The sequence below is a fragment of the Humulus lupulus genome, chromosome 9 (genome assembly GCF_963169125.1).
Source record: "Humulus lupulus chromosome 9, drHumLupu1.1, whole genome shotgun sequence".
Taxonomy (NCBI): domain Eukaryota; kingdom Viridiplantae; phylum Streptophyta; class Magnoliopsida; order Rosales; family Cannabaceae; genus Humulus; species Humulus lupulus.
In genome coordinates this window covers 185,313,410-185,326,515 of record NC_084801.1, presented here as the reverse complement: position 1 = coordinate 185,326,515, position 13,106 = coordinate 185,313,410, and the positions used below count along the sequence as shown (strand labels likewise).

The window sequence follows — 13,106 nt, the reverse complement described above, 5'->3', positions numbered from 1 at the left end:
AAAAGTATCAGGTTAAAAAATAAATACAATAAAGTACCCTGAGAATTTCACAGTCTAGCTACGAAATATCACAGTTCCAAATCAAGATAATAAGAACACTAGGGGTCAATCACTATGCATTTTGCATAATTAGGAACTTCATGGTTTTTCTTTGAATTTTTCAAAACACAAGTCATAATTTTATGGTGAAAATTTTGATGGGAAGGTACTTTTATAGCATTTTTCAAACCTTGACTTTTTTTGTTTTCTTTTCATTATTTTTTCAATTTTGAATTTACTAGATAACAAAACCTGGTTATTCAGTATTTTAGAGAAAACAAGTAGCTAGTAACCAACATAAACTGCTGCATTTACTATGTAACAGTCATCATTCTTATCTCCCATTTCCTCAACATGCACACCACTTGAGCATATCAGTCCACCATCCACAACTTCAACATTCAGTATCTTACCACTGCATTTAATTCAAAACAAGAAAAAATAATGGTTAACAATGTTATGTGATAGAACCATTTCTAATTGCGGAACAAAAGATTTGTTCCACATCGAAGCATAAAGGCCCGGACTTTAGTACACAACTATATATTATCTCACATATTATATGAAGCTGTGAAAAGCATTGACAAGCATTAGCCAAGAAGTTTGCATGTCTCTACTAGGCCGCCTAAAAAAATAGGAATTTTCTTGGGTAAATTCTTAGACATTAAACAATGTTAGGTAGGACAAACAGACAACAGGAAAGCAAGCGAGCTGCATAACCTATGGATGTAAAATGGTGACGAACGGATACTCTCTTTTGTTATGTTTGGTATAAGTAATCGAATAATTCGTCCAATAGTGGAATGATTAAACTTGCCTCAAACTGAGGATTTGAAATGTATTGCCCAATCTCTTCCTTCCTAAATACATCGTACCAAACAGTCATCTATCCAAAACCACTAATCTTTTTTTTTCCCTTCCTTCGATTTCTCCCCCTTACCAAACTCTCTTTAAGGTCTGTCTCTATCAAAAGATAAGGGTAATACATGAGTTAATGACCAAATGTGAAGATTGCAATGAAATTTTCTTCCTTTAAGGGAAATCTTAAAACTGTAGTAACTTGAGAGTTGAGATAGGTATAACTAAAAATTCTTAGTACATAGGAAATTAGTCCTCGATCCTAAAAGAGGAACATTTATTTTAGAATTGAGGAGATGGTAACATCAAATTTGAGGCAACGCAAAGAAGTCTCCTGGTCTAAGAGAAAAAAATGTAGTGTTGACACAGATATTCATCCATTTTGAATGAGCAATTTCGTAGAAATGATCAAAATAACTTCCTAAAATTTTAGGTAAAGAAAATTAGTGCATCAAGGATATAGAAAGGTAAAGATACTCACTAAGGAAAAACTGATTTCACTTTTTCAATATCCAGAGATTGTTGAAGAGGATGAGGCACTCCCAGCTTGATCTGTAATTTCATTTGATCAAATGAAACACCAGGTATGGACCCTGCATTTACACTGTATCATTAGCACTGAAATCATTATCAAAAAAGGAAAAGCCATAAAAAAAAAACAACTTATCAAGATTTGTAATCTTAAAACCATACCAAAAACCACAAATTCTTTGAAATTTTGTAATTTGGAAGTGAAATTCCATGGTGTGATTATCCTCAAACAATTCTTCATAGACTATCCCATCATGACCATGACACTGATCATCAAACTCAAATCTAAGGGCATCCTATTTATGAAAAGGACCTTCACAAGGCCCAAGTTCAAAGTTCCACATATTAGATGACTACTTTGGTAGATAATTAGGATTTACTTGGACTGCAGCCAAGTGTATTTGTATGTAACTGGCTTTCTTTGAATCTTTGACTCTGGTCTAGTCTTAGGAATACATGTCTATAGGTCCTTGTAAAGGCTGGAACAGTAGTAGAGCACAATGAGGATTTTCATTGCTTGGGACTGAAAACTTGTAATTTCAGAAACTTGTTTTGTATTTCAGTGTGGATTGAGGTCATTGAATATTGGTTTGAACTAGGCAAAGAAACTTTGCCTCGGATAAAACATTCTTTCCTTGATTCCAAACCAAGTAAAAATCTATGTTGTTCCAGTTTTAAGCTTTGTCTTAGTTCTTGTATTCATCTAGTTTTTGATTAAGAGGATCTGAGAATTAACATTAATGACTGCTTATATTCTAGTAGAAGAACTACCTCAATCACCCAAAAACCATATCTTTAACCAGAACCAACATATTCTTAATCAAACTTTCCACATCCCAGGAATGACAACAAGATTATATACCAAATTCTAAATTACGAAGCAGAAACCAAACAAGGGCATTGACAAAAGCAATACCTCTTCGAAAAGCAGGGATCGAATTGGAAGAAATGGCATCTCTACAAGCACGCATTGCAGCCGACGTGATATTTTGGCTGTTTCACCTAATTTTAATTAAAGTTCGATACTTTCTAATTGAAAAGCGAAAAAGAAAAATCGATAATCAGAAGACTCACCCGTGTTGATCGTAGCCAACACCCATCTCGACGAAGAGGAGCTTCATCAATGGAGTTGAGCCACTTTGGTTATCGGCGGCCCCACTATGCTCGGCGGAGGCGGCTTCCATGGCCGATGGTCCCACTGCGGTAGCAACTGTGAAAAGGCGAGAAAATCGAGGAAGACGAAGACAAGAAGGAGTTGTGATTGAAATGAGTGATGGGTTCGAAGTAGTTGAGTTGGTGAGAAAAGGAATCACAGTGGATGAACAAGAGAACGATAAATTTGGGACTAAGCAGACACTCATTTCCGAAGAAGCCAATGTTTTTTCTTTACCAACTCACTTCCAATGTGACAATCTACACTCTCTTTCCCAATATTTTTTATTTTTAAGATCATTATTTTATTGTGGGATAATTGTGGTAAAAATGAGAGAGCATCGAGCAAAATAGCCCAAAAATAATTATTATTTAGATAAATGTCTCAGTTTAAAAAAAAATTAACAAACAGTCCAATACAACAAATTAGTACAGTGAAATTTCACATTTACTCTTACCCTCTTTAGCCTTAGGTAAACTCACTTGGGGCTTGGTGCAAAATGATAACTTAGGTAACCAACAATGTAAAATGATCATTTCTCTACAATTTAAAAAATGAGGACGTTAGCTTATTCATGTCATTATTTTGGATCATTATGTTTGTAGCACTTAAATACTAAGTAATTTTTTAGTAGGAAAAGTCTAGCTTATAGTATGTAGTATTTTGGCGCGCAATTGGTCCCTGGCTATTAACTATATTAACTGTGCCACGTGTCCAATCCAGATTGGATTAAAAGAATACTACATAAGAACTTGTGTGTTACAAATATCATTACTTAAAGGATTTTTGACTCACGTAACCATATTTCATATCATTATTATTAGTATAAATTACATTTTTGTCCCCCGAACTATGATCACTATATGAACGTGCCCCCAAAATGAATCGCGATGTTAAAAACTCCCCCCGAACTATGCACGTTACTTAAATATGAGACTTCTATTAGATTTCATCATGTGGCTAACGGATTGATGATGTGGCATTTTGTCTGTTGATGTGGCACTGACATGTGTAGAATAATTAGCAATTTTGCACTCCGAACTTTGACCGCTACATCAACAGTCAAAATGACACATCATCAATCTATTAGCCATCTAGTACAAAATCTAACATAAGTCTTATATTTCAGTTACGTGTATAGTTTGGGTAAATTTTTAACATCGCAAATCATTTAGGAGGCACAATCATATAGTGATCATAATTCAGGGGGCAAAAATGTTATTTATTCTTATTATTAACCACATTTGTGTTTTATAAATAATTTAACTTCTAATTATATAAATATGTTTTTATCATTTTATAGTGTAATTTCTTTATTTTATTGAATATTTTAAATAAATTAATATTAATCAATAATGTATGTATATTAATTTATAATATAATAATGATATATTTTAATTAATTGACTATGTATATACATTTTTTTGTTGTTGCAATGTATATACATATTATGTATACTATAAAATGGTCTAAAAAATATACTATAAAATTAAGTATGTATATATATTTTTATTAAAGAAAAATATACTATTATTATATTGAATATTCTAGAAAAATGAAATACATGCATATTGATCTATACTATAATAATATGTTGTAATTAATTTATCTAAAATATTCAATTAAATTATATAAATTATACTATAAAATGATAAAAAAATTATATGCAATTAAATTTAAATTTAAAACTCATATAGTTGAGGGCAGTTTGATCATGTAGATAAAATATTATTTATCACATTTGAGTTTAGGATACTAGATATGTATAATTTCAAATTACAGGGTATCAAATGAGCATTATTGAAAACTTGCGTACCAAGTTTGTATTTAGGTAAAACAAATGATACTAAATGAATATTTACCCTATTTTTTAAAATAAAAATGCTTTGTACATCTTTCTTCTGACTTTAATGGTTTGTTATTCAATTTGAAATTGTGAATTTATAAACTTATAATAAAAGTAGAATTAAAATATATATTTACGGCAAAAGTGTCCAAGTTGCACTAAATTTACTCTTAAGTACCGAAGTTTATTTCTTTTGACAGGAAAAGTACTTGAAATCAATTTTTAGTTGCACTGTTAGTACATGTTGTTAACTTTGTCGTTAGATGGTGACTGCAAGTACCAACAGTCTAAGTAAAAGTTAAACTTTGATATTTTTGTTGTAAAAAAAACTCGGGTACTTAAGTGTAATATTTTGTATAACTTAGGATTGGGAGTGGATCAACAAATAATAATAGTGATAGTCAGAGTGCTTCGTACTTGAGTAAAAACTAAGCGTATCACGAAAGGAATAAACATATTAATGTCAGACTCAATTTTATTATAGATGTAATTTTAGAAGAAAGAGTGAACATTGAGAAGGTCTCAAGAAACAGATGTAGAAATAGAAACAACTTCAGAAACGAAGGAGACTAAACAGGAACAAGGGGGATCCATCGAAGAAGATCCTTCTCCTTCCTTTTTTTCGGAAGAAAAGGAGGAGGCTAACTCAAGTTGTTAAGATAGCGGAGCAGAGACCAATTCGCCTAACTGGAACCAATCCGTCCAGGGTTCAGCCACAACTTGTCTGCCGAAAAAGAGGTTTTTATCTGTCATCAGCATCATCAGCATGACTGTGAAATGATGAGGCTCGAGAGACCTTGGGCTCGGTTAAGGCCCTCTGAAATTTTCTTGAATGATATTCAAGAAAAGAATATTATCAAAAAATTCATAGAATTAAAAGAACTCTCCTTGATGATTCATCTAACATGCTAACCAAGCCCCTACCAATAGCAAAGTGCTAACCAACCGCCTACCAATAGCAAAGTTTCACAAACTATCTAAATTTGCTATAGATTATTGTACTTTAAACATAGTGATCATGAAAACCTCTATTCTTGAATCAATTTTTCCAAACTAACAGTGAAAGTGGAGAATTGTTATGTTGTGATAGCCAATTCTGTGGTCAAGACACATTAATCTTTAACTCTTTATATTGTATTGTAATGCAAAGATAGCCACTTGGCACTTGGGCTTTCTCTTGTAATGACACTTGTTGTCCCCATGTGACTGACCACCAATAATTCATTTCTTTTCTTCTTACAACAAAAATATCATTCTCAACTGAAAATCTTTAACTTGGTGAACAAACTTTAAATTTGGTTCTAAAAATTTTCAAAATAAAATTGTTTGTTATGGAGAGGAAAAAAAAGGAGTGACAAAGAAAATGAGAAAAACAAAGTGAATATGATTCTCTCATGCTCCCAAAGGTAGAATTTCAATATTTAAAAATGAGAGCATAATTTTAGAGATGTCTATTACAATTCTTCAAAATGGTGTAATTTTCATTTGATTATTTGTGGCAAAAGTACTTAAACTATTAGGTTTGAGCACTCTCAAATTAATTTTTTTTTTTCAACAAAAGTACATTCCATCAATATTTTGATACAATTTAATACAACTGTCAATTGTCACCGTTATCAAATTAAATAAATATTTGCAGCGAAAATTTCCAGAGAGCATAGATCGAGACACAATTCTTCAAAATGGTGTAATTTTCATATAATAAACACATGTTAACCCAAATAAGATAGGTCTAAAGACAAAAATACACTACGTCTATGTTTTAGTACAGTTTGGTACAACCGTCAATTGTCACAATTAAATTCATATGTAACACATAATCAAAAGTATAGATCGAGACACAATTCTTTAAAATGGTGTAATTTTCATATAATAAACACACGTTAACCCAAATAAGAAAGGCCTAAAGACAAATGGGGTCAGAAAGAATTACTAATATTAAGCAGTCCCATGTTGGATTACTAGAGTTGACATGGCTGCTGCCATTTATATTCACAAAACACAATAATATTCTTCTAAATATTTTTTTTTTTTACAACAAAAAATAAGAATAATAATCATGAACATGAACAGATCAGATCAGTTTCTGAAGCTGAGTTTGCTACAGAAATGGGTTTTTGATTTAGGTTGGGGAAAGAGTAGTAGTAGTAGTAGAGCTGCATACAAGTTTGGGTTGTTGCTGGTTTTGGCAACTTCTGGCCTTGTCTCTTAGCTCCTGGAATGCCCTCATTGTCTCCACATCAAACCCTCCAGCAAACTGGACCACTCACCCAATAATAAAACTATCAATACAATAATACAATAACCTCTACTCTGCTAAAGTAGTTCAAAATTTTATAATTGATCAATTTTTTTTATTAATATATTCCATAAGATAAATATATATTAATAGTCACTTTCATCAATAAATTACTTTAAAAATATAGGTAAAATTGTAGATCCTATTTAACCGGGTCCTTTTAAAAAATATATTAATGTTGAAGAATGAATAAATGGGAAAACTAGACTAATACCAATTTTTAAATATAAAACTGACTAAATTACCCTTCTCATAAAAATAAATAAATTTTATATAATAAATGAAGTAGAGGGCACCCCCATTAATTATAATAGGAATGTTAAATAAAAAAGCTGCTATTTTTGTAAAGGACACCCCCATCAATTATAAAAATTAATTTTTAAAATCATTTTTTTTAAACATTACTTTAACAAGTTTTTATATATTTTTTGTTTTAATTGTTTTATTTAAATATTAAAAATATATAATATAAAAAATAAAGAAAATGTGAGCATAAATTGAAAATAATATATTATATATTAAAACTTAATGTATCTTTTTGTAATATTTTTGGAACCCAGATAAAAAATTGTAATTTCCTCAAAAATTGGCACTTTTTTTCACCAAAAAAATTTGCAAAATAGTTCTTAAAAATAATATCTTACCAAATTTCTTTGACAAATTTATATATCTTAAATATCTTACCTGGTGAACACGGAAGGCAAATCTAACACCTTGGACTATAAGGTGCTCTTCCTCTTCCGGGCCACCACCGATTTCACCAACCGATTCAAGCTCTGCAGATACTCTCTTCATGTACTTCATTGCCAACTTTACTGATGCCAGCTTGATCTGTATGTATGTATGTCACCACACAAAATAATACAAACAAACACCAAATAAAGTTAATTTGGATCTAAATCAATGTTCATCATTTCCGAAATAGATCTTAAATACAGTAATCTCGGGGTCGGTCCTCGTGACCATTATTGCAAAAACACAGGTACCAAACGAATAAATTCTCATCAAATATGGTAAATTCTCGTATGGTTTCATCATGTATTTTAAAATCATACATATTTGGTACTATAGACTCACTAAACTGTCAGTAGTTATATGTAACTAAGTAACTAAATTTGAATTCGAAACTCTATAGATGAACATTACTGTAAACACATGGTACTAAAACGATATTTTACAAAAACACTGAATAACAATTAGTTACCTTTAGTTGGATTGTAACTAAATTTAAAAATAGTGTGTGGTTCAAGGCACATGGGAACACTAACAAAAAAGTCAACAAAAGAGAATCCTAATCTAATCTAACTTTACTCATAATTCCAAATGAAAAATCATATAGTAAAGAGAGAGAGCTCCTTCACATGTACCCATACCAGCAGGCGTGCGTGGAGAAAACAAGGCAAAATGAAAGAAAATCCCTAAACCATTTGTTTTGTCATTATGTTAACTATTAAGGGCACAGGTTTATATGACAATGTGGGAACTTGTCAAACCAAGCTGACTTTCTGTCCCTTTAAAATCTACACTTGTGATTTTAGTACTATGATTATATTAACAATAATTTGTCTTACTTTAGGACATGACATGACTATAATTCAATCCCTAATAACAAAAATAATAAATAAAAACAAATTAGTAGTCCATCCCTCCAAATTAGGTGATTAGGGAACAAGAAAAAAGTGAAATAAATTTTAATATGAGTAGAGTACAACAAAATGTAGTGCATTTTGTCCATTAAAATAGCATGAAAATAGATTTTAGTTTTTCATTTTCATTTCTTTCCCAACCAAACATGACTTTAACGTGTTAGGTGTGACAAGACACATAAGGCACGCACGTGTTTTAGCCACGTAAATCAATTTTCACTCTATTACTTTTTACGTGCCTAAAACAAAAGCTTGTCTTACCATGGCACTTACCTAAAAAAAGTAGGAAAGTTCTAAGGGAAGGCACACTCATGTTTTAGGCACGTAAATCAATTTTCACCTTACTTTTTTACGTGCCTAAAACAAGAGCTTGTCTTACCCTAGCGCTTGTCTTAATAAACATAGAGAAGTTCTAAGGCGAAGCACGTTACACTAAGACACGCTTGAGTTTTACGCATGTAAATCAATTTTCACTCTACTTTTACGTGCCGAAAACAAGAGATTGTCTTATATAATTACCTGGGTGACATATCCAGAGTCAAGCATCCAATCCGTGGGGATTCGAAAACTTTTGTATTTCTTTGTCCCAGACTCTCTCATTCTCGAAAGATTATAAACACCATGCTCCAATCTGTTTAAAAACATTATTATCATTATTAATAAAACGATTATTAGAAATAAAACAATTTCAGTATATATAATTGGTTCATTGATTATAGTAGTATTTACTTTTCGAATAGAGCCTGCATCTTCTTAAGAGCCGAACTACATGGCTGGCGAGAATTGTCACGAAACGACGACGCATCGGACACGAGCTTCTTAAGATCGCAGTACCCAAACGCAGCCTCTCTCAGCGCATCAGCCTTTTGCTCCGGCCACTCAAAGTGCTTCAGCACAGCCCTTTCGTCCACCTGTGTATGTATACCAAAAAATAAATAAATTATTTTTATTTAGATTCTAAAAAAAAATTTTAAAAGTAAAAATAATAGTTACCAAGTAGGATAGCTCATCGTCGAGCCATTTGACAAAAGGTACAACATCCTCAATGTCTGTAAACGCAGCATTCTCAACTTCTTTGATCAAAAACCTAATGAAATCGCCTTGTGTTTCCACGTCGGTTTTTATCTGCAAAATTTAGACCGACGAGCCCTCGGTAAAATGATCTACTTTTTTAAATCACTCGAGTCTTACACCAAAGTAATTTTGATAATTTTTTACAAAATAACTCACTCGAGTCTGTTTTTATCTGCAAAATTTAGACCAAAACTCTTGTATTATCGTTTCAAAACGAGATCTTTTTTTAAATCACCCGAGTCTTACTACTAAAGTAATTTTGATAATTTTTTACAAAATAACTCACTCGAGTCTGTTTTTATCTGCAAAATTTAGACCAAAACTCCTGTAAAATCGTTTCAAAACGAGCCCTCGGTAAAATCGTTTCCACCGAGTCTTACCACTGAAGTAAATTTGATAATTTTTTTTTACAAAATGACTAACCTATTATAATCGAAAACTAAATACTAGATAGGTGCAAATTGACTTGAAAAAAAATGGGCATTTTCAACAATTAATCATTTAAAACTACAAAAACTACCACCTAACTTGTTTAAATTCACAATTTAAATTTGAAAAGAAAAAGGGAAAAGGGAAAAAGAGAATATCACATAGAATCGTAGCACTGTCTTATCTTAGAAGAAAGGGCAATAAAATCCAAACGAAAAAGGAGTAGAACAGAACTAGAAAGAAGCCACCAATAATAAAGACACTTACGACCCATCAGTGTTCACTCACTGACATAAATAATCAAAAAGCTAGTGGCAATACTCGTAAATATTTTCAAAACTCAAAAAAAAACAAACAAAAAAAAAGACAACCAACCGGTAACCTGAACTTACAGCGAGCAAGTAGGCAGACCGGTTCTCAATCTCGCCGATCATGTCACGGGCATTGGCGGTTGCCGGTGCATCTGCAACGTTAGATTCTTTTCGGGAGTCCCTCCTCATGAGGGAGTGGTAAAACTCCACCACTTCTGGTACTCTTCTGACTTTCGCCGGCATTGGCTTCAAACCCTTTGGCGGCGGAGGCGGCGGTGGCGGAGCTTTTGCTGTTTTCGAGGGTGGCGGAGGAGGCGGTGGAGCTGGAACTGACTTCGTGGGCGGTGGGGGTGGAGGTGGTGGCGCAAGGACTTGGTCCGTTTGGGGTCTGTTTTCTAATGTTGGGTTAGTGGCACATGATGCTCCGGTGGGTGAAGTCGCCGGAGATGATGAAGATGACGATGGTAATGACAATGTTGGCCTTGGAGGTGGTTTTGGAACTCTGGGTACCCGAGATCTGATGTTGGTGATAACTGAGTAGGATGACTCCGCGAGTTCCTCCGAGTTACACCTCGAGTGTCTCGGTCTCTCACTCTCAACAGCTTCTGCTTCTCTCTTCGACTCTAAAGCTTCCATCTTTTGTTGACTCTCGTGGTGGTTAATGTTGACTTCTAAAGACCTCACTCCCTTTCTCAAGCTCTTGATCAGATTGGACTTAACTGAGACCTCCATTAATCCCTGAAACCTCTGTGAAGACGAAAGCTCATCACTTTCAACCAAGAACTCGTGAGCTTGAGCTCCTCTGCTACGATCCAACGGTACTGATGTTGTTTTCTTGATCAACTCAGCCATTTCAGCTTCCATCTTCTTCACCTTACTCTCGTTCTCGCTTCTCTCTTCCTCCAACTTAATTTTCATTTCCTCTGCCTCTTTTCTCAACTCACCATTCTCTACCTCCAAACCCTCGATTCTTTTCGAAGCTTTTTCGAGCTCTGCTTCTCTGTTTGAGATCTCAGCCTCAAGCATGGGAACGATGGCAACGGTCTCCTTCAAGAGCTTATGCTCAAGAAGCTCGGTCTTCAACCGGGACTCTCGCTCCCGGAGCTCTTCAACGAGGCGTATAAGCTCCGTAACGTCCGGTGGCTTCGGCTGAACCTGTGCAGACGATCTTGGGAAGTAAACGCCGAAGGATCGTGAGAAAGCTGTTTTCGGAGTAAGCTTGGCGCCGGAGCTCGGTGAAGGAGATGGTGGGGGTAGCGTTTCAGCCGGTTTTTTTGAATGGGCTGGTGATTTTGTTAGACCCATTGCTAGTCTCATTTTGCCAGCCACCATTGATGAGAAGAATGATAAAGCTTCCTCCTTTGATTCTTGGGTTTTAAAGTCCTCTTGTTTCCAATCTCATTCGAGTGAAAGACTAACAAAGACGTCCTTGTCTGATTGTCTGTCTCTGTAAAGGAGAAAATAAAAATAATAATAATATTGAAAATAAATTGTAAGATTTATATATGTATACATACAAAGAGAACTTGAACAAGAGAACGTTGAGGCCAAAAAAATAAAAATAAAAAAGCACAGTTAACGAGGAACGGTCTTCTTTTTTTCTCTTGGATCCACTTTCACGCGCTTATCCACGCGCCGTGAGGTTCTGTGACACTGCAAAGGGACAATAAATGTGTAAGGGTAGAATGAAATCATATTTTAGAACAAATTTGGAGGCAAAATATCTAAATTTTATTTTACTGATTAATCCTACCTTATTGTTATTGATATAAATCAATTTTGGATTGTAAATTAAAATATGGTGAACTTATTATTAAATTGTATATTTTAGAGTGTTGGACACTATAAGATATCCTATAACAATGTTGTATATTTATTGGTATTTGGTAAGTAAGTAATGAGAGTCAAATTCTAAAATGAAAACTAAATTTGTTAAATATTAAATTAAAGCTCGATTTTTTTTTCTTTTATGTCTTTTTAATTCTCGACTCTTTTTTTTCTCTTTTATTCTTCATGACTTTTATCCTTCTTCATCTTCTTCTTCTTCCTCTACATTTCTTGCAACATAAATAGAAATATTTCGATGTCTGGCAATCTCAATGAAAAGATCTCAAATCAGCTCACTCGACTAGATTTGAGACATTGGGGCTAAGTTCGAAAGGTTAGATATGAAGTGTCAAGGCTTGAGATGTCGACTAGATTAAGTGAAGCATGCACGTGGGATTGGCTCCAAAGGTCGACAACAATGGCTTGTCAAGGCTTGGCAAAATTTGACGATGGTTTTGGGCAGAACTCGGGGTTGAACTAGGTTTTGGTTTCTTACTGATCTAATTTTATTCAACATATATTGGCTTCTCAATTTTTCTTTATAGGAAAATTTGCGACATAAATACTTGTGTAGTTAGATTTATTACACCTAAATGCCTAAGTAAAAAATTTTGCAGTAAAACTCCCCATCGTTACTGATTTGGTGCAGTTGCAAGTCTCTGGCTGTTAAGCCTAACTAGGGACCTATGTAGCAACCACATGGCTGCACCTCATTGACCTAAATAATTTTTAATTTATTAAATATTTTTAAAATCTTAATTGATTTAAAAGTAATTAAAAAATCTAAAATTTAATTTTAAAATATCTAATTTGAATTAAATTCAAATAAGATCTAAATATTAAACTTAAAACCTATTTGTATGCCCTAAATATCCACGGGTTATTAGCGAGCTAGAAAATTGCATAATCCTATCAACCACGTGGAAGCTCCTATCCGGAGCTGCTGTTACAAATCTCAACCTCTTTAGCTCGAGGTAGCAAAAGGCTCAATGAGAATACACGAAGGTATCAAGACAGTAGTGGGAACGTTGCGAGCTGAAACTACATCAGGCTCAGGGTACGAGCTTGAGCTGGCACCTCCGACCCTTTATAA

General features: G+C 33.6%; 2 protein-coding genes across 2 annotated transcripts; both read right to left on the bottom strand.

The window, feature by feature from the left end:
• Window positions 1-5: 5 nt before the first annotated feature.
• LOC133801645 (uncharacterized) lies at window positions 6-2,865 on the bottom strand. Its single transcript, XM_062239894.1, has 4 exons — window positions 2,503-2,865; window positions 2,345-2,421; window positions 1,379-1,490; window positions 6-454 (listed from the first exon to the last, which is right to left on the bottom strand). The coding sequence occupies exons 1-4, from the start codon at window positions 2,787-2,789 to the stop codon at window positions 325-327; spliced, it is 606 nt and encodes a 201-aa protein (XP_062095878.1). The 5' UTR covers window positions 2,790-2,865; the 3' UTR covers window positions 6-324.
• A 3,481-nt stretch (window positions 2,866-6,346) lies between these two features.
• On the bottom strand, window positions 6,347-11,686 carry LOC133801643 (protein INCREASED PETAL GROWTH ANISOTROPY 1). The gene is made up of 6 exons (XM_062239891.1): window positions 10,268-11,686; window positions 9,366-9,497; window positions 9,102-9,283; window positions 8,892-9,003; window positions 7,411-7,557; window positions 6,347-6,684 (listed from the first exon to the last, which is right to left on the bottom strand). The coding sequence occupies exons 1-6, from the start codon at window positions 11,516-11,518 to the stop codon at window positions 6,550-6,552; spliced, it is 1,959 nt and encodes a 652-aa protein (XP_062095875.1). The 5' UTR covers window positions 11,519-11,686; the 3' UTR covers window positions 6,347-6,549.
• Between the last annotated feature and the right edge of the window lie 1,420 nt (window positions 11,687-13,106).